Raw genomic sequence first — 21,239 nt, 5'->3', positions numbered from 1 at the left:
CTATTAATTGGCCTCCCACTCACTCGACTTTCCCCTCTCCAGTCCATCTGGCTAATTGGAACTCGGACGCGTCCACTCTTCGCCAGTCGTTACACTGGCTGCCCATTCATTATAGGATCCAATTCAAAGTACTTGTTCTCACCCACAAAGCTCTCCACAGTGTGGCACCCCCTTACATCTCCTCCCTCATTTCTGTCTATCAGCCTAGCCGATCGCTGCCCTCTGTAAACGACTTTCGACTAACCTCTGCACTAATGTGTACCTCTCACTCCCGACTCCAAGACTTCACCCGCGCATAAGCCAATCCTCTGGAATGCTCTATCCCAAGAAATTAGGACCAGCCACAACTTGCACAGTTTTAGGTGCTCCCTCAAAACACATTTGTTCAGAGCAGCCTATCACCTTCCCTAATCAAATTAATTTTATGTGTAAGTGTGCGTAGCCCATTCACTATCTCTATATATCCCCCACTCCCTCAAGATGGCTGGACCATCATTGTAAATAATAAAAAAGAAAAAATGCCAGCTTACCCGGTTGGTTCAAACGATAAGCTGATATACTGTATAGGCTCTCAGCAGCGGATAAAAGGCAGGAGCTCTTGCCAACAATAGATGTGAAAAGGAGATGAATCCAGCGAGCCAAGTTTGAAGTACATAAAAAATCTTTTTCTTTATTTCAAACGTAGATTAAAAATATTTATCCATAGCAGCATATTATAAATATAGGCAGAGATGGGAAAAAATTACTGCTATAAAGCGCACGGCAAGACTCGTTTCCCATCTCTGCCTATATTTATAATATGCTGCTATGGATAAATATTTTTAATCTATGTTTGAAATAAAGAAAAAGATTTTTTATGTACTTCAAACTTGGCTCGCTGGATTCATCTCCTTTTCGCATCATTGTAAATACACACCTGTACTTTGTATCTCCCCCCACCTCATTGTAGATTGTAAGCTCTCACGAGCAGGGTCGTTTTATTTTGCTTTATTGTATTATTGTTAACGTTGTTAATTACGATTGTTGTGTTTGAAACTGTTAAACTGTAAAGAGCTGCAGAATATGTTGGCGCTATATAAATAAAGATTATTATTATTATTAGATGATTGGCAAAGAGGAGTAGACCAAAATTCCTCATGACTTGTGCACAAATCTCATCATCAGCTACAAAAAACGTCTGCCTGCTGTGCTTGCCAACAAATGTTTTGTCACCAAGTATTAAGTCTAGCTTGCCAGAGGGATCAAATACTTATTTCTCACTGCAAAATGCAAATAAATTTATGTAACTTATACAATGTGATTTTCTGGATTTTATTTTTAATATTCTATCTCTTAAAATTAACCTACCCTTACAATTATAGACTGTTCATGTCTTTGTCAGTGGGCAAACTTACAAAATCAGCAAGGGATCAAATACTTATTTCATCCACAGTATGTTATGTTTTAACTGTGTTCTATCCGCATGCTTGAGAAGCGCAAATCCTATAATAAATGGCAATACGGCAATTAAATTTCACCAGAGTCAGAGGTCACCTTCAAAAAATATATACACTTTGGGAACAAGAAGACTCAACAGAATATTTCCCAATCTTATATCATTTATTGTTTACAGCATGTTGTGTCACGTACACTGATCAATCATTATACAATATCAGAGAGGCCATTTAATCTAAACACATGTATATGTGTGTCTGCTGTTCCCACCTGAATTTTTACATCAATTTACCCATCACCTTATTAAAAATAATTTCAGTATGAAGAGGGGTTCACCCTAGCAGTAACTGAAAGTCTGCCCCTCAATATCATTACTACAAGCCCTATTGTCATGATGCTCCCCTGTCTTATAGTTGTGGGGACACATTTTGGTCCAGCCCAAGGAGCGAGCTCTGCTTTCTATGGACCCACATCTCCTGATTATCATCATTACATTAAAAGCATGGTAATGGGTTTGAAAACATATGTATATGATTATTGTTTTATAATATATAGATGGATAGTATTATCGCAAGCCTCATAACAAGAGCAGCATGGCTGAGAAATAAATTGAACAATAATTGTTAATGGTTCAAGGCAGCTAATACAGAAAGCATCCTCGTATCCTGGGTACACATTAATCCTCTGGGGTGACCATTTCATTGTCCTTGTAACATCTCATATATTTTCCCTCATACGGTTCTCTATTCATGTTAATCATTGGATCAATCTATTGCAGCCTGACAGTTTGCATATATCTGGAATCTATGTACAATATATAGATTATAGATATTTACAGAGATTACAAAAATACATTTCAGGTATGTACATATATAAGACAATGTTTACATGACAAAATAGATCTTAAACTAAAAAATCATATAAAGGAAACTTGCAGCAAACTTATGTGAGACAGATGAGACACATTTAAAGTAATCAATACCCTAAACTCATTTGCAAAAAAAATGTAGATTTGAAATTTGCCAACCAAAGTTGGTGAAATATTGGAGTCATGTCTAAAATATTAACATAACAAACTGTAGTAATGGTAGACAAAGAGATATTCAAGGGTTATTCCCACCTTGGGTAGTTGTTCATGTCCACAGTGTGTGCCATACATGTGTGATGGATGTAGTATACAACTCCTTGTCATTCACTTATGTGGAGAACGGGCTCCGCGGACCAGACGGATGGGATGGCCCTGGACGTCACATCCAGCTGGAGACTGAATGAGATGTGGCCTTGCATGTAAGAGCCCCATAGGGTGTACAGGCCACATGACAATACAGACAGTGGGGAGAAAGGAATTGACTAAGGACTAGGAATATGTGTGGGGTTTTGTGATTGAAGGAGGGGTGTTTGGGGGCAGGATTAGGAGGGGATAAAAGGAGGGGTATGGGACGTTATCTCCTCTTGCTTCCTGGGATGCAGCTGCGATCCACCCACACTAATTTAATGAAAAAAAAAATGTATTAAGGGTATAGTTTTAGTGTCACATTGGCAGGGATAGGTCTAATTGAGAGGCTGGTTAGTGCTACTGTCCGTTTTGGTAGGAGATCATGGTAACATCACAAGAACAGATCAGTAATAGCTGGAAAACATTAGAAAAGGGCAAGCCACAATTATTTGGAACCACTTGCAAAACAACTCTGTGTATCACAGCATATGAGCAGACCTCTTCATGTGCTTACCGTCAAGTTTTTGTTTGCAAAAATTCCAAGTCTATGTGTGCTGTGGTCTACTAAGCTTCTCCACATAGTATTTCTCTGTTGTTTTATTAAGTTGTATAGTCAGTTAATTGCAATGCTGAAAAGTAAATCAGTGAAATTCTTAGAGAATTGGTTTGAGTAAAAGCCTGAAGGAGTTGTCTCAGGGTTGCTACCTGTAGATTTTTTGCAAGGAGAACAAGCTGAGTGAATCAAGAGAGCTTGGCAGACAAGACTGAGAAAATAATCTATCTGCTTGTGTAGAGGGATGACATAAATGGATGAGAAGTAAACTTAGTTTATTATATGGAACCTTCTGCAATTTTTTTAACGCCCTTACAATAAGTAACGTGTCCTACAGATCCATCGGATGCACTCGAAAATGTTCTCAGTACAGATGCCCAGTCCGGCTCGTACAACGAGCTTCCTGGGATGCAGCTGCGATCCACCCACACTAATTTAATGAAAAAAAAAATGTATTAAGGGTATAGTTTTAGTGTCACATTGGCAGGGATAGGTCTAATTGAGAGGCTGGTTAGTGCTACTGTCCGTTTTGGTAGGAGATCACTAGTGAGGAATAGTGGGGCTTCTGTTACAGGTCATGGTAACTTGCGTAGGTCCTGTAAGGGTAGGGGCATTAACTGTGGGCTGTTTATACCCCATCCCTGGGCTGGTGTGCTGCAGCCACGGATATCCATTGGGGTCACTTCTGGACAAGGCTTATTAGTTGTATATTTTATATATATATATATGTAATATTTACATTGTTATTGCTCAGAATGTTCTGTGGCCCATTGTTGTGGCTGCCGCAGGTTGTGTGTGTGATATTTAATAAAAGGCTGCTGTGGCCATTTAACCCATATCGCTAGCAGTCGTGGGTTCTTTTAGAGGGGTCGGTAAGGAAAGTGGTTGGTGGAAAAAGGTACGACTAAATCCCTTTTTGGATTGTCATGTCTTTTTCCATTCACTTCTACAATGTGTAATCAGCTGAGCAGAAATCTTAATCATCCCCAAACATGCCTGTGTACCATGTATTAATGAGAGAATATAGCAAAGTTTGCCTGATATGAGCGCCTCCGGTACTGATCTGCCAAAAAGTCAGGTATCAGGATATTGGCTCACACACCTATTCAGGGCATCTCTGACTCACATGTCAGTGTTGGATATTGGACCACAAAGGGAGATGTCACAAGAACAGATCAGTAATAGCTGGAAAACATTAGAAAAGGGCAAGCCACAATTATTTGGAACCACTTGCAAAACAACTCTGTGTATCACAGCATATGAGCAGCCCTCTTCATGTGCTTACCGTCAAGTTTTTGTTTCCAAAAATTCCAAGTCTATGTGTGCTGTGGTCTACTAAGCTTCTCCACATAGTATTTCTCTGTTGTTTTATTTCTTAAGTTGTATAGTCAGTTAATTGCAATGCTGAAAAGTAAATCAGTGAAATTCTTAGAGAACTGGTTTGAGTAAAAGCCTGAAGGAGTTGTCTCAGGGTTGCTACCTGTAGATTTTTTGCAAGGAGAACAAGCTGAGTGAATCAAGAGAGCTTGGCAGACAAGACTGAGAAAATAATCTATCTGATTGTGTAGAGGGATGACATAAATGGATGAGAAGTAAACTTAGTTTATTATATGGAACCTTCTGCAATTTTTTAACGCCCTTACAATAAGTAACGTGTCCTACAGATCCATGGGATGCACTCGAAAATGTTCTCAGTACAGATGCCCAGTCCGGCTCGTACAACGTGGAAAGTTAGTGCTCAGCAATGTCCAGGCTCACATCCTTTCTATTGATCTCATGCTCTGTGTGCGGACTGACGCAATAGGTCAGCATTCCCAACTACGGAGTGGATTTGTGAACGATCAGTGGGGGTTTCTGGACCCAGACCACCACTTTTCTGCAGGACAAGTTAGGATGTAAGGATAAAAAAAAGATGAGTACCCTTCATGTTTTTCAGGATCGATTTTTTTACACATGTTTGGAAGTGACCCTAAAGCTGCATTTACACTGCAAGATGATTGTGAACAAGTGTTGTTAAAAATTCTCGTTTCACAATTCTCTTACACAAGCTGCCGATCACCCAATGAATGAGCAATGATCTTTCGCACAGCACAAAAGATCACTGTTCTCAGCAGTGTATAACATGGACTCCCACTGCTGAGAACTATGGTAGACTATGTGCCCTGAAATATCTGGTATAGATCGCTCAGTGCACATCGTTTACTTTGGTCTGCATTTGTAAACAGCCATTTAAATGATCGCTGATGGGTGAAAGCTTACCAACGTTTCATCCCAATGACCGGTCATTGTAAAATAACCTTTATGTTCAAGACGTGTGACCCTTTTGTGATTGCATTTTACTGTTATGAGTGTGTCTTGGTGATTTGACATGGAACTATTGTGCTGTGCCAAAATTACTACTTCTATTATGTTTGTTAAAAAGAAATAAAAAAGAAGTTATCCAGCGCTGCTCACCACCACACTAGGATTCAATAGAATAGGACATATATGTGAGTCCTGGCAGGTATGTGTAGATGCGATGTCATCAGAACCTTTCATTTTCCTGTGCAGAAGTGGCATTGGACAACCCTTGTGAGGTCTGCTACAGCTATATTTTCAATTAATCTTTTGGTGCCAAAAGTTGCCAAGGTTGTAGTCAAACCCTTGAGCTGGTGGGGACCCAAAAGTATTTGGAGTTTAGGGCTAAAAACTAAGTGCAAACTTCTTCCAAGGCAATAGAGAAGTTGACAGGAATATTCGGCACGACCAACAGATGCTACCAGATCCAATGATGGTTCTTTTTCTGTATGTAAATAAGAATGTGTTTTGATCCTGGATTGGGTTCTTCAGAAGTTGCAGCACAAGCACTTACCGGATTGGGGTTTGAAAATGTATTCTTATTTATACAATAAGGGAAAACAACCATTTTATTACATCTTTGGATCCAGAGGAATCTGTTGGTCACAATAAATATTCTTGTGAACTTCTCCATTATTCCTTAGAACCAAATTACCCATAATCCAGAACTTCAAACCAGGCAAGGATCACAGCTGCAACTGTCATACCATTGTGACAACTATGTGCCAATGAGTGTTGTGTCTCCCACACCCTATGTGTGAGTGAAATAACTCTCCCTATCTTCATTTTATGTTTAGTGGTTCTGCTAATGAAACTCTGTATTTTTCTTATATGTAAAATGTAAAGGGGATGTCCAGTGAAAACGAGCTATCACCTATCCATTGGAGAGAGAGTCCGACCTCTGCAACCTGCACCGAAATGGTGATCTTTCATCACCATTTGAATGGAGCGGCAGTGCTCATGCTCAATCACCACCCTGTTTAGTCCCTATGAGGCTGCCAAGAGCTGTGCTTGGCTTCTCATGCAGATCCATAGAGCGTGGAGTGGCGGTCGGGCAACCTGCCAATACATTTTGTAATGGGGATAAAATTTCTGAGATCAAACAATCTTTGTGGGTCCCTGGGTCAAGTTATCATCTAGCCTATGGACATCATTTGGATAGGTGATAAAGGGGGTTTCCAGTGAAAACAAGTTGTGTGACATTTGTGAGGTGTTAAGGGTATATGTGCCATATAAGCAGCCCATATGACTACCATTGAGATACTGCCAAGCCCCAATTGACTTTATTACTTAATTTAAATGAGGATGAAAACACAAGGGTGGGGAATCAACTCAATGATTGTAGGATGGAAGTTAAGAGAAATCAAGCAGCATTTTTCTTTCTACTAAACAGGACTAGATAGATGATTGCATTCTTTCCTTAATGTACACCCTGTAATACATTTTGCATTGGGCAACAAGGGTTTTAAATTACTCTAAGTTTCATCTATCTAGTGGCCTCCCCATGAAATGTTAGGCTACCAACTCTGGGGTAAAATACAAAGCTTTTGTGTTTCTATGAACCTTGATAGGACAGACATGCAAATCCCTAGGAGTAATATTTCTCCTTTGTATCACACAAATCATATCGAAGATTGCGGGAATGCAAATGAAGCCATAAATGCAGTTTCACAAGCTACTACAATTGGACTATAAATATGCAGCAAATCAGTATAAGAAATGACAGGAAGCTGAACATTGACATGGACATATATACAAACCACATTATCACATTCATGGCACAATTGTGTCCAGATCGAAAATAGCTGGCACCACCAAAAGGGTTCTTACTATATGTACATCTTAAATTAAGACACAAGAAAGTTTTCTATATAATAGGGTTCTATCTCCAAGCATTCCTAGGATGGAAAGTAGACATTCATTCGTTTTAGCGGCTCTTTAGCTCACTGTTTCATGGCTTAGCATTATTTCTTACTAAATAATGGAAACCTCAGGCAGACAGAGGCTTGTTTGTATGGCCGGCCAGAGATCGTGTTCTAAGCCAAATGTACTCAAGGTTCTCAGTTTACCTGCTTCGGCCGAGCGCCAGTCTGACAAACCTTTTAAAGTCTAAAAGAATCAGTGCTCACTCCATGAAACTTTTCACCAACTGGACCTCAAACTACAATTACATTGTAATTCATTTATTTAGTATTTTAGAGGATGGGGTGCTGACTAGTTTTTTTTATAACAGTCTTAGAAAATCTCAGACCTTCCCACACAGTTCTACAAGCCTGATAAATATAGCTCTAGAAAATGAAGACTTAAGGGGGTTTTACACATAGCGATATCGCTAGCAATATCGCTAAGCGTCACCGATTTTGTGACGCAGCAGCAATATTGCTAGCGATATCGCTATGTGTGATATTTACCTCCGACTGGCTCCCCGGCTGTCTGTTGCTGATCGCGCGAGATCGACCGGGTCCATTTCTCGTCGGGCGCTTCCTGCTGGCGCCGACGAGTGACGTGTGGACGCGGGCGGGAGGACGTCAGCATCGCTGCGTGTGAAAGGTAAGTAACGACCGTTGCTGCGTCGCTACGTCGCTGTGAGATCTGCCTGTTTGGCAGCTCACTAACGACCATTTAGCGATGCACCAGCGATCCTGACCGGGTCATATCGTGATCGGATCGCTGGTGCTTCGCTAAATGTAAAGGGGCCTTTACTTTTGTAGTGTTTTGTATTGCCAAGATAATGTGTATAGAATGCATAGAGGTCATAAGGGAGCTGTAGTATATGGAGAGCAACTGCTAGAGTATATAGAGGTATAAGGGAGCTGGAGAATATGGAGAGCAACTGCTGGAGTATATATAGGTCATAAGAGAGCTGGAGAATATGGAGAGCAACTGCTAGAGTATATAGAGGTATAAGGGAGCTGGAGAATATGGAGAGCAACTGCTGGAGTATATTGAGGTATAAGGGAGCTGGAGAATATGGAGAACAACTACTGAGTATATAGAGGTCATAAGGGAGCTGGAGAATATGGAGAGCAACTGCTAGAGTATATAGAGGTCATAAGGGAGCTGTAGAATATGGAGAGCAACTGCTAGAGTATATAGAGGTATAAGGGAGCTGTAGAATATGGAGAGCAACTGCTAGAGTATATAGAGGTCATAAGGGAGCTGGAGAGCAACTGCTAGAGTATATAGAGGTATAAGGGAGCTGTAGAATATGGAGAACAACTGCTGGAGTATATAGAGGTCATAAGGGAGCTGGAGAATATGGAGAGCAACTGCTAGAGTATATAGAGGTATAAGGGAGCTGTAGAATATGGAGAACAACTGCTAGAGTATATAGAGGTCATAAGGGAGTTGTAGAATATGGAGAACAACTGCTAGAGTATATAGAGGTATAAGGGAGTTGTAGAATATGGAGAACAACTGCTGGAGTATATAGAGGTCATAAGGGAGCTGGAGAATATGGAGAACAACTACTGAGTATATAGAGGTCATAAGGGAGCTGGAGAATATGGAGAGCAACTGCTAAAGTATATAGAGGTCATAAGGGAGCTGTAGAATATGGAGAGCAACTGCTAGAGTATATAGAGGTCATAAGGGAGCTGGAGAATATGGAGAGCAACTGCTAGAGTATATAGAGGTATAAGGGAGCTGGAGAATATGGAGAGCAACTGCTAGAGTATATAGAGGTCGTAAGGGAGCTGGAGAGTAGAGAGTGCAACTGCTAGAATATATACAGGTCATAAGGGAGCTGGAGAATATGGAGAGCAACTGCTGGAGTATATACAGGTCATAAGAGAGCTGGAGAATATGGAGAGCAACTGTTGAGTATATAGAAGTCAAGAAGTCATAAGGGAGCTGGAGAATATGGAGAGCAACTGCTAGAGTATATAGAGGTCATAAGGGAGCTGGAGAATATGGAGAGCAACTGCTGGAGTATATACAGGTCATAAGAGAGCTGGAGAATATGGAGAGCAACTGTTGAGTATATAGAAGTCAAGAAGTCATAAGGGAGCTGGAGAATATGGAGAGCAACTGCTAGAGTATATAGAGGTCATAAGGGAGCTGGAGAGTATGGAGAGCAATTGCTAGAGTATATAGAGGTCATAAGGGAGCTGTAGAATATGGAGAGCAACTGCTAGGATATATAGAGGTCATAAGGGACCTGGAAAATATGGAGAGCAACTGCTAGAGTATATACAGGTCATAAGGGAGCTGGAGAATATGGAGAGCAACTGCTAGAGTATATAGAGGTCATAAGGGAGCTATAGAGTATGGAGAGCAACTGCTAAAGTATATAGAGGTCAAAAGGGAGCTGGAGAGTAGGGAGAGCAACTGCTGAGTGCATAGAGGTCATAAGGGAGCTGGAGAATATGGAGAGCAACTACTAGAGTATATAGAGGTCATAAGGGAGCTGTAGAATATGGAGAGCAACTGCTAGAGTATATAGAGGTCATAAGGGAGCTGTAGAATATGGAGAGCAACTACTAGAGTATATAGAGGTCATAAAGGAGCTAGAGAATATGGAGAGCAACTGCTAGAGTATATAGAGGCCATAAGGGGGCAGTAGAATATGGAGAACAACTGCTAGAGTATATAGAGGTCATAAGGGAGCTGTAGAATATGGAGAACAACTGCAAGAGTATATAGAGGTCATAAGGGAGCTGGAGAATATGGAGAGCAACTGCTAGAGTATATAGAGGTATAAGGGAGCTGTAGAATATGGAGAACAACTGCTGAGTATATAGAGGTATAAGGGAGCTGGAGAATATGGAGAGCAACTGCTAGAGTATATAGAGGTCATAAGGGAGCTGTAGAATATGGAGAGCAACTGCTAGAGTATATAGAGGTATAAGGGAACTGGAGAATATGGAGAGCAACTGCTAGAGTATATAGAGGTCGTAAGGGAGCTGGAGAATATGGAGAGCAACTGCTAGAGTATATAGAGGTATAAGGGAGCTGTAGAATATGGAGAACAACTGCTGAGTATATAGAGGTATAAGGGAGCTGGAGAATATGGAGAGCAACTGCTAGAGTATATAGAGGTCATAAGGGAGCTGTAGAATATGGAGAGCAACTGCTAGAGTATATAGAGGTATAAGGGAACTGGAGAATATGGAGAGCAACTGCTAGAGTATATAGAGGTCGTAAGGGAGCTGGAGAATATGGAGAGCAACTGCTAGGGTATATAGAGGTCATAAGGGAGCTGTAGAATATGGAGAGCAACTGCTAGAGTATATAGAGGTCGTAAGGGAGCTGGAGAATATGGAGAGCAACTGCTAGGGTATATAGAGGTATAAGGGAGCTGGAGAATATGGAGAGCAACTGCTAGAGTATATAGAGGTATAAGGGAGCTGTAGAATATGGATAACAACTGCTGAGTATATAGAGGTATAAGGGAGCTGGAGAATATGGAGAGCAACTGCTAGAGTATATAGAGGTCATAAGGGAGCTGTAGAATATGGAGAGCAACTGCTAGAGTATATAGAGGTATAAGGGAGCTGGAGAATATGGAGAGCAACTGCTAGAGTATATAGAGGTCGTAAGGGAGCTGGAGAATATGGAGAGCAACTGCTAGGGTATATAGAGGTCATAAGGGAGCTGGAGAATATGGAGAGCAACTGCTAAAGTATATAGAGGTCATAAGGGAGCTGGAGAATATGGAGAGCAACTGCTGGAGTATATAGAGGTCATAAGGGAGCTATAGAGTATGGAGAGCAACTGCTAGAGTATATAGAGGTCAAAAGGGAGCTGGAGAGTAGGGAGAGCAACTGCTGAGTATATAGAGGTCATAAGGGAGCTGGAGAATATGGAGAGCAACTGCTAGAGTATATAGAGGTCATAAGGGAGCTGGAGAATATGGAGAGCAACTGCTAGAGTACATAGAGGTCATAAGGGACCTGGAGAATATGGAGAGCAACTGCTAGAGTATACAGAGGTCATAAGGGAGCTGGAGAATATGGAGAGCAACTGCTAGAGTATACAGAGGTCATAAGGGAGCTGGAGAATATGGAGAGCAACTGCTAGAGTATATACAGGTCATAAGGGAGCTGGAGAATATGGAGAGCAACTGCTAGAGTATATAGAGGTCATAAGGGAGCTGGAGAGTATGGAGAGCAACTGCTAGAGTATACAGAGGTCATAAGGGAGCTGGAGAATATGGAGAGCAACTGCTAGAGTATACAGAGGTCATAAGGGAGCTGGAGAATATGGAGAGCAACTGCTAGAGTATATACAGGTCATAAGGGAGCTGGAGAATATGGAGAGCAACTGCTAGAGTATACAGAGGTCATAAGGGAGCTGGAGAATATGGAGAGCAACTGCTAGAGTATATACAGGTCATAAGGGAGCTGGAGAATATGGAGAGCAACTGCTAGAGTATATAGAGGTCATAAGGGAGCTGGAGAGTATGGAGAGCAACTGCTAGAGTATAGAGATCAATTTTTAGAGCATATAAAATTCAAAAGATAGTGGGAGCATATAGAGATCATAAGGGCCATCCAGTCTGGCCTAAACTGTTACTAGTGGTTCAGCCGCTCGACCCTTGTTCACATTCACGCCACTTGGCAAGTGAAAAGGTTTTAAATACTAGAGTAGGGACTGTCCCACAAGGGTTGCCGTGACGTGGCGGGATGGCTTGTACATTATTTTGATCAAAATTATGTTTACTAAATACCCTTATTATTATTACCTTTATGCATTATTTGCAGTATACATTTTTTACTTTTTAGTTCAGGATATTTGTGTTTTTTGCTTTTTGTTTTTTTTATTTAGAGATCATAAGGGTGTCTACTATCCAAGAGCTTATTCTATGAACAAAAGAAAAGAGTATTTAAAATACGGCTTTTCCATGTATTATAAGGGTTATAGAGCTGGGGTGAATCAATTCACTAATATGTGGCCGCTGAGCCCTGAGAACTGTCTGTTACCTGACATGATCTCTTTTGATTAGCCGGCCAGGAACAACACCATTATTGTGGTGTGACACTCGAGTGACGTCAGACACGGCCATCTAAACAAATGAATTGCAGCAGATATCGGGAGATAGGAGGAGGTTCTGAGGGCTCCCGTGAGACAGCCACAAATGACTGACTTGGCCAATGAACCAGGTCCTCCAAATCAATTGTAACTCTAATGGGCAGCCATTCATTTGAAGCAGTGGGCCAGGCAGGCTTTTCCCAACGATACCAGTCATTCACCACTGGATTGCTGAGCCAAGCTATTGGCAATCGTAATACAACTTCATTAACTAACCATATTGTCCATGGAAGAGATAATCATACTACACGCTCTGCATATGAGATTAATAAAATGATGGCACTTATTTTATTAGTGATCCTTAGGGTGCAAGTAAATAAAATTCAATAGATAGCAATCATAGAGAAGAAAGTAACTATGTCCATCATCCAGTCAGGTATGTATGATATCCATGGATCTGTGAAACATTCCTGGGCAGAGACGGCAGGCTTAAGACTGCTTCCAAGGTGCTTAATACTACATTCATAGCTGTTGACGCCGCTTTGTGTGTTGGACAATAAATGCACACAGCCAATGCATTTTGTGTGTTTATGTTGTATGCGATGTAAATGAGTAAAAACCATCATTAGCAGGGTCTGCCGAGACATGGGAAGATGGTGGCACAAGAAGATCTTCAGAGTAGAGCTGTCAATCACTTTGGAATCCAGTCCAACCCACAATTGGCTGCACAAATGTAAACTATGGGAGAGACATAGCAGTGGCCAGCCGCTCAGTGACCTGCCCATCTTAAAAAATCTACACTGACATGGCTGAAGGTCAGCTTCATTGATTAGGTCTAATACTGGTATATTTTCCCAACATAACAAAAAGTTAATCCGTTTGATATTGAGGTCAATAGAAAAATGGTTTAAAAATTTACATTATAAATAAAAATCAAATTAATAGTAACAGATCATCATTTGTCTTCATCCACTTGAAAAAAAAATCATAAAATCTGATGTAAGTTCTTATTTATTTAGGCACTGTTACCATAACCGAACAACTTAGCATTTGGTACACTTGAGCACATGACAATTTCATGGCATCCTCAGACCTGGAACTCAAACATGTCTGTCTGTTTTTTTGCCAGTTTAGCAACTTCTTCTCTTATGGCTTTAACCAGTGCTGCTGTGGATAGGTTTGTGATGGAGGCGTCAGGAGTGTCAGTGTCTGCTAGACTTTGTTGAGAAGCTCCAATGGATGGTCCAGTAGCATGGTCTAGGCTAGGATGTAAATTAACTGGTTGCCCAAACTGCCTGGGAAGTCGGGAAGGAGAGTTCTGTGGGTATCTAGACCTGGGATACGCCTCAATATATCCTGGAAGTGGAACCTATGGTAAGGACAAATATAAAGATGTTTAGTGTTTAGCACAAAGCATAACAGTAATAAAGGAAAAACATTAAGGTGTTGTGCACAAGAGATTATTATGGCTCTGCACAACCCGGAGATATTAATATTGCAGCCATCATCTTTTAAAGGCATTGTGTATGGCCCCAATTTCATATGGAGGTGCTTTTAATTGATATGCACCACTGACAGCATATTACTGGGATATCTCACCCCATAATGTAAAATATTGCTTTTAGGAAAGACTAACATTGTAACATAGCCCGTAAAAAAGGGCTATGTAAATGACTGGAGTGGCAGTAAGTCTCTTTCTTTTGTGTGCTAGAACAGCTGAGGGGCTAAGCCACGACATTTGTAAAAATTACATCTCACCACACACTTTGGACTTGAGTGGTACCAGGGTCTACTGACCACAAAACAAGCAAAGAGGTGGCAGAAAGTTAACACTATTAGACAATTTTATCTCAGTGGTCTTAGGCAGAGCTTTTGTCTTATGCCTACAGTTTAAAATTGGATTTTTTCACATATAAGGCCGGTTTCACATTAGCGCTTTTTCAGCGCACGCACGGCCGGGGATAGCTCCGCCCCCGAGCCGGCTCTCTGCCCGGCGTGCCCGCCCCTTGCTTGTAGCGCCGCCTACTAGCGGACAGCGGCGCCTGCGATCGGCGCACCCTATCTTTAGCATAGGGTGCGCAGATCGTGCGCAGGCCGTGCGCTAGTTGCGCTTTGACCTGCGCTGTGCACTTTTGACGGTGCGCCGTGCGCGCCAAAATCCAAAAAGTTTGATTTTGGCGCGCACGGCGCACCGTCAAAAGTGCGCAGCGCAGGTCAAAGCGCAACTAGCGCACGGCCTGCGCACGATCTGCGCACCCTATGCTAAAGATAGGGTGCGCCGATCGCAGGCGCCGCTGTCCGCTAGTAGGCGGCGCTACAAGCAAGGGGCGGGCACGCCGGGCAGAGAGCCGGCTCGGGGGCGGAGCTACCCCCGGCCGTGGGTGCGCTGAAAAAGCGCTAATGTGAAACCGGCCTTACAGTTACAGTCATATGTTAAAGTTTGGGCACCCCTATTAATGTTAACCTTTTTTCTTTATAACAATTTTGGTTTTGCAACAGCTATTTCAGTTTCATATATCTAATAACTGATGGACTCAGTTATATTTCTGGATTCAAATGAGGTTTATTGTACTAACAGAAAATGTGCAATCTGCATTTAAACAAAATTTGACCGGTGCAATAGTATGGGCACTCTTATCATTTTCTTGATTTGAATACTCCTAACTACTTTTTACTGACTTCCTGAAGCACTAAATTGGTTTTGTGACCTCATTGAGCTTTGAACTTCATAGCCAGGTGTATCAAATCATGAGAAAAGGTATTTAAGGTGGCCACTTGCAAGTAGTTCTCCTATTTGATTCTCCTATGAAGAGTGGCATCATGGGCTCCTCAAAACAACTCTCAAATGATCTGAAAACAAAGATTATTCAACATAGCTTTTCAGGGGAAGGATACAAAAAGTTGTATCAGAGATTTAACCTGTCAGTTTCCACTGTGAGGAACATAGTAAGGAAATGGAAGAACACAGGTACAGTTCTTGTTAAGCCCAGAAGTGGCAGGCCAAGAAAAATATCAGAAAGGCAGAGAAGAAGAGTGGTGAGGACAGTCAAGGACAATCCACAGACCACCTCCAAAGACCTGCAGCATCATCTTGCTGCAGATGGTGTCACTGTGCATCGGTCAACAATACAGCGCACTTTGCACAAGGAGAAGCTGTATGGGAGAGTGATGCGAAAGAAGCCGTTTCTGCAAGCACGCCACAAACAGAGTCGCCTGAGGTATGCAAAAGCACATTTGGACAAGCCAGTTACATTTTGGAAGAAGGTCCTGTGGACTGATGAAACAAAGATTGAGTTGTTTTGTCATACAAAAAGGCGTTATGCATGGAGGCTAAAAAACACAGCATTCCAAGAAAAACGCTTGCTACCCACAGTAAAATTTGGTGGAGGTTCCATCATGCTTTGGGGCTGTGTGGCCAATGCCGGCACTGGGAATCTTGTTAAAGTTGAGGTTCGCATGGATTCAACTCAGTATCAGCAGATTCTTGACAATAATGTGCAAGAATCAGTGACGAAGTTGAAGTTACGCAGGGGTTGGATATTTCAGCAAGACAATGATCCAAAACACCGCTCCAAATCTACTCAGGCATTCATGCAGAGGAACAATTACAATGTTCTGGAATGGCTATCCCAGTCCCCAGACCTGAATATCATTGAACATCTGTGGGATGATTTGAAGCGGGATGTCTATGCTCGGCGACCATCAAACTTAACTGAACTGGAATTGTTTTGTAAACAGGAATGGTCACAAATACCTTCATCCAGGATCCAGGAACTCATTAATAGCTACAGGAAGCGACTAGAGGCTGTTATTTTTGCAAAAGGAGGATCTACGAAATATTAATGTCACTTTTATGCTGAGGTGCCCATACTTTTGCACCGGTCAAATTTTGTTTAAATGCAGAATGCACATTTTCTGTTAGTACAATAAACCTCATTTGAATCCAGAAATATAACTGAGTCCATCAGTTATTAGATATATGAAACTGAAATAGCTGTTGCAAAAACCAAAATTGTTATAAAGAAAAAAGGTTAACATTAATAGCGGTGCCCAAACTTTAACATATGACTGTACAAAGAACAAAGTACAGAGTGAAACAATGAGCCCTGTGAATCCTCTATAGTCTGTAACACCATGAAGAATATGAAGTCTTACGGAGTCAGCCCACTGTCCCGGTGCATCATTGTCTCCCGAGTACGACATCCAGGCATGATTCCGGTATGAAGCTGGTGGCTGTGGAATGTAATAACCGGAGTATCCAGCTCGGTTCCCTGGTATGGCGAATACAGCAGGCATTGAGTTACCTGACAAAGCAATGCATTCATTGAAACAGAATAAAACCTACAGCTACAATTAAATTAGAATTATACATTTGTCCACTGAGAAAATGAGGAATGGGAATCAAAGCCTACACTTCTTATTGCTTGGAATAAGCCTGAGTTTATTCAAAGAATTCTGCACTTAAAGGGACATCTGACAGGTAAAGAAAGTACAATAGCTGCAGAAATGTAAAAAACACATTCATTACCTGTTGGAGAGATTCTGTCAGCCCAAACGTCTATAAAGAAAGAAAAACTAACACGTGATGTACACGAACCACACCTTGATGAATATGTGTATATGAGGAACTTAATGAAAACCAAAGAAAATATAACAAAAATAATGTTTATTATTATAGATTCTGGCACAATATACAACTACAATGGATAAAAAATATATACAAATATTATATTATATGGCAAAAAAAAAACAAAAAAACCCTCAATGTTTTAATAATCTAGTTACATACTATATTAATTTCACCACTGTACAAGAAAGTTTTTTTGTAGTATGAATCAAGCATGTATAATAGTCCCCGAATAAAGCAGCAAAAAAATAATAATATAAGTGCATCAAAAATTAGTGAAGTGATAAAATACAATAATAAAATTGTCAAATATAAATCGCTATACCAAAATTTGTGATAAAGTTTACAAAAAATGTGTGACACTAATATGTGTAAAAAAAACAAATATATATGTTCGAGAATAACACAGAAGTGAATGAACACAATGTCATAGATTGTATTCCTGTGCTGGCCCATTTTTACTACATAGCGCTACATGGCAATTTATCTTATCATACTAGGTTATATGTTTTGCCATTAAGCGCTAGATATTTTGTTCACTGCACAGTGTTACACAGTATTTTCCTGTGCTGGCCCATTTTCTATACATAGCGCTGCATGGCAGTTTACCTCATTATATTGGGTCATATGCTTTTTGTGCTATAGAAGCGCTGGATATCTTGCTCATTGTATACATGATGCGCTAGACATTTGTCTATATAAGCGCTCCTATAATTGTAGATTGTATCTTTGTGCTGACCCATTTCTGCTATATAGCGCTACATGGTAATTTATTTCATTATATTAGGTTACATGCTTTGCCAATGAGCGCTAGACATTTTGTTCATTGCACAGTGCTACATATCATTTTCCTGTGCTGGCTCACTCTTACCAAATAGCGCTACATGGCAGTTCATCTCATTATATTGGGTCATATGCTTTTTGTATTGCAGAAGCGCTGGATATTTTGCTCATTGTATAGCGTTTTACATAGTGCCAGAAATTTGTCTTATAAGCGCTCTCATAATTGCATATTTTAGCACTCCCTATGTGAGTTTAGTACCTTTTACCCCATTATCCCAGCAGCTATTTTTTCACAACTTTGTGTTAATTCACTTCTGTGTTATTCTCTAACATATATATTTGTTTTTTTTTACACATATTAGTGTCACACATTTTTTGTAAACTTTATTACAAATTTTGGTATAGCGATTTATATTTGACAATTTTATTATTGTATTTTATCACTTCACTAATTTTTGATGCACTTATATTATTATTTTTTTGCTGCTTTATTCGGGGACTATTATACATGCTTGATTCATACTACAAAAAAACTTTTTTGTACAGTGGTGAAATTAATGTAGTATGTAACTAGATTATTAATACATTGAGGGGTTTTTTTTTTGCCATATAATATAATATTTTTAGATGTTTTTTATCCATTGTAGTTGTATATTGTGCCAGAATCTATAATAATAAACATTATTTTTGTTATATTTTCTTTGGTTTTCATTAAGTTCCTCATATACACATATTCATCAAGGTGTGGTTCGTGTACATCACGTGTTAGTTTTTCTTTCTTTATTGATACCGGATGGTCTGCCATCCAACCTTAAAGGAACACATTGTCAATTTATTAAATTATATTTTTTTGTATGTCATTGATTCATCATACATTGCTGGAGTGTTCTTTTTCTTTCTTTCAGCCCAAATGTCTAGTGTAAGCTAAAGACATAGCCTTTTATGGGATATCATGCCTATAAAAACCCCACTCAGGGTCCGTGCTACAGAAACTGAAGTTTCCTCAATAACACTAATTTGGGTGCACATTGCACAATGGGAGCGGTCAAGAGCTCAGTACACCAGTCTGAGCACTGGTTTTGCGTGTCCTCTGCCTCCCTTAATGGTGATTGACAACACTGACTTGTCTATAGTGAGCACTGAAAGAGTGAAAGCTCAGGCAAGTCAAGCCTGTCCATCACCAGTGAACACCAGTGGTTGGAACAGTGCACAAAGGATCTTGGTCCTGCCATGGGTGCATCGAGCACCCTAAATAGCATGGTTGCTTCAGTTTCTGTAGAATGGAGACAGTCATTAGGAAACTAAAGGCATAATAGAGGCCATATCCGCTACAAGGCTATGCGCTTAGCTTATACTGTCAGTCTGGGCAGATGGACACCCTCCGCTCCATTGTTCTCCACTGGTATGTGTTCAGCTATCTGTCACCGGCGTGTTGTACAGTCGGCTGTCTCAGCATTCCCGCACTGTGCCACCAGTGGCCCATCAGCATTGGAGCACTGGGTAATTTAACACGTGCATAATATTTTGTTTTCTAGAATATTTTCTGCAGTTCAGTAAGTACTTACAGTGTTAAGCAGAAAGGAGCACATTTTTCTAAATGTATGGTGGTGGCAGTGCCCTTACAAAAGTTATATTCTTAACCTTACTTTCAAGTTATCGATTTAAAAAAAATGTTCTTGTCCAAATTTTGGAAATTGTTCTTGTACTCAGTGAGCCATTGATTAAAATCTTACTTTCCAACTTGATGCTGAGTAGTGCTGAATGAGTATACTCGTTGCTCCGGTTTCCCTGAGCATGCTCAGGTGGTCTCCGAGTACTTTGGCGTGCTCGGAGATTTAGTTTCTGTCGAGGTAGCTGCATAATTTGCGGCTGCTAGACAGCCTGAATACATGTGGGAATTCCCTAACAAACAGGCATTCCCCACATGTATTCAGTCTGGCCAGCAGCCACAAATCATGCAGCTGCGGCGACAGGAACTAAATCTCTGAGCACACCCAAATACAAGGACACCCGAGCATGCTCGGGAAAACCCGAGCAACGAGTATACTCGCTCACCACTAATACTGAGCACTGTAAGTGGTTGGGCAATGCTTTACATTTTCTAATAGTTTGTTTCATAACGTCAGCTTAAAGAGGTTACCCAGGACTAACATACTGATGACTCACCTGGGTCTGACAGCAGCCCCCCACTATCATCTGCTGTCAGCTCTAGCAGTCAGATGCTTTGAACAGCACATGTTTAGTAGACATTGGTGGGAACTGCACCAATAGGAGTAGCTGCTCTAGTGTATGTTGCCGCTCTGTTCCGACCCCCTACATTTCCCCCAGGCCACCAGATAACAGTTGATCAGTGCAGGCAATTGCTTGGTACAACTAGTCACACCTCAGTAGGACTTTGAATGGCGCAGCAGCATGATCCACTGCCACTCCAGAAGACTCCTCCTTGCCACAGCTATGCAGATCATGCAGGGGTTGGAAATGGAGGAATCAGCCCCCATTATAGAGATCATGGGTGTCCATGTGGTTGGACTCCAACAGATCAAACATTTATCAACTCCAGATTTTCTATAAAGCATAGTACATAGGGTATTGTGGATTCACTTCCATGAGATCTAATCGTCCTGCACAAAACAATCAGTGGCAGAAACTGACCTTCATTAAGGATCTGCATGACATGAATTCACGCTGCAGACTTTCACTGAGGATTTCACCCTTTGTGATGCAAAGTGTGAAATGCTACGGCAAATCCACACCATTTGTGCAATGAAACCTCTAATAAAATGTGCACAATTTAGTGCAGATTTTGACTCTGCAGTTTTTGTACTGCAGATAAAACCTTAGAAGATAAATCACTTCTTTAAAGGAAATCTGTCAACTAATCTGAGAGCAGCATGATGTAGGGACAGAGACACTGATTCAAGCAATGCGTCACTTACTCGGCTGCTTTCTGTAGTTTTGATAAAATCACTGTTTTATCAGAAGATTATCATTTAAAGGGGTTGTCTGGCCTTAGGCTACAAATTGCTTGCCTGCAGTCATGTGCATAGTGTTCCCAGTGTCCTGACAGCACGCATCCAATGTAAGGATTCACAAGTCTGCAGTCACATACAGTCACTGCAGGCTTGTAGTATGTGGCTGTACGACACCTGAAAGTATAGTAAACCTGCTGACAGTTCTCCATATTTACAAGCTCTGTATAACCCCACCCCATCACTGATTGGCAGCTTTCTGTGCATACTATGCATAGGCAGAAAGCTGCCAATCAGTGGTGCGGGCAGGGTTATACAGAGCTCAGCATTCAGAGAAATGGTAGATCT

General features: G+C 40.9%; 1 protein-coding gene across 5 annotated transcripts in view; it reads right to left on the bottom strand.

Annotated features, from left to right (window-relative positions):
- Window positions 1-1,580: 1,580 nt before the first annotated feature.
- The window catches only part of KIAA1549L (KIAA1549 like), a 499,083-nt gene continuing 479,424 nt past the window's right edge, over window positions 1,581-21,239 (bottom strand). For 4 of the 5 annotated variants that reach the window (XM_073576347.1, XM_073576346.1, XM_073576342.1 and 1 more), the window contains 2 exons: window positions 16,668-16,816; window positions 1,581-13,881 (listed from right to left, as the gene is read on the bottom strand). In XM_073576347.1, the coding sequence (XP_073432448.1) occupies window positions 13,600-13,881; window positions 16,668-16,816 (431 nt within the window). In that variant the 3' untranslated portion in view covers window positions 1,581-13,599. The remainder of the gene's footprint in view (window positions 13,882-16,667; window positions 16,817-21,239) is intronic. The other variant, XM_073576345.1, reaches the window with a different exon arrangement.

Source organism: Dendrobates tinctorius, unplaced genomic scaffold, assembly GCF_039654945.1.
Source record: "Dendrobates tinctorius isolate UK_male_01 unplaced genomic scaffold, ASM3965494v1 ptg000048l, whole genome shotgun sequence".
Taxonomy (NCBI): Eukaryota; Metazoa; Chordata; class Amphibia; order Anura; family Dendrobatidae; genus Dendrobates; species Dendrobates tinctorius.
Note: the sequence above shows the minus strand (reverse complement) of the source record. Positions and strands in the feature narration are given on the sequence as shown.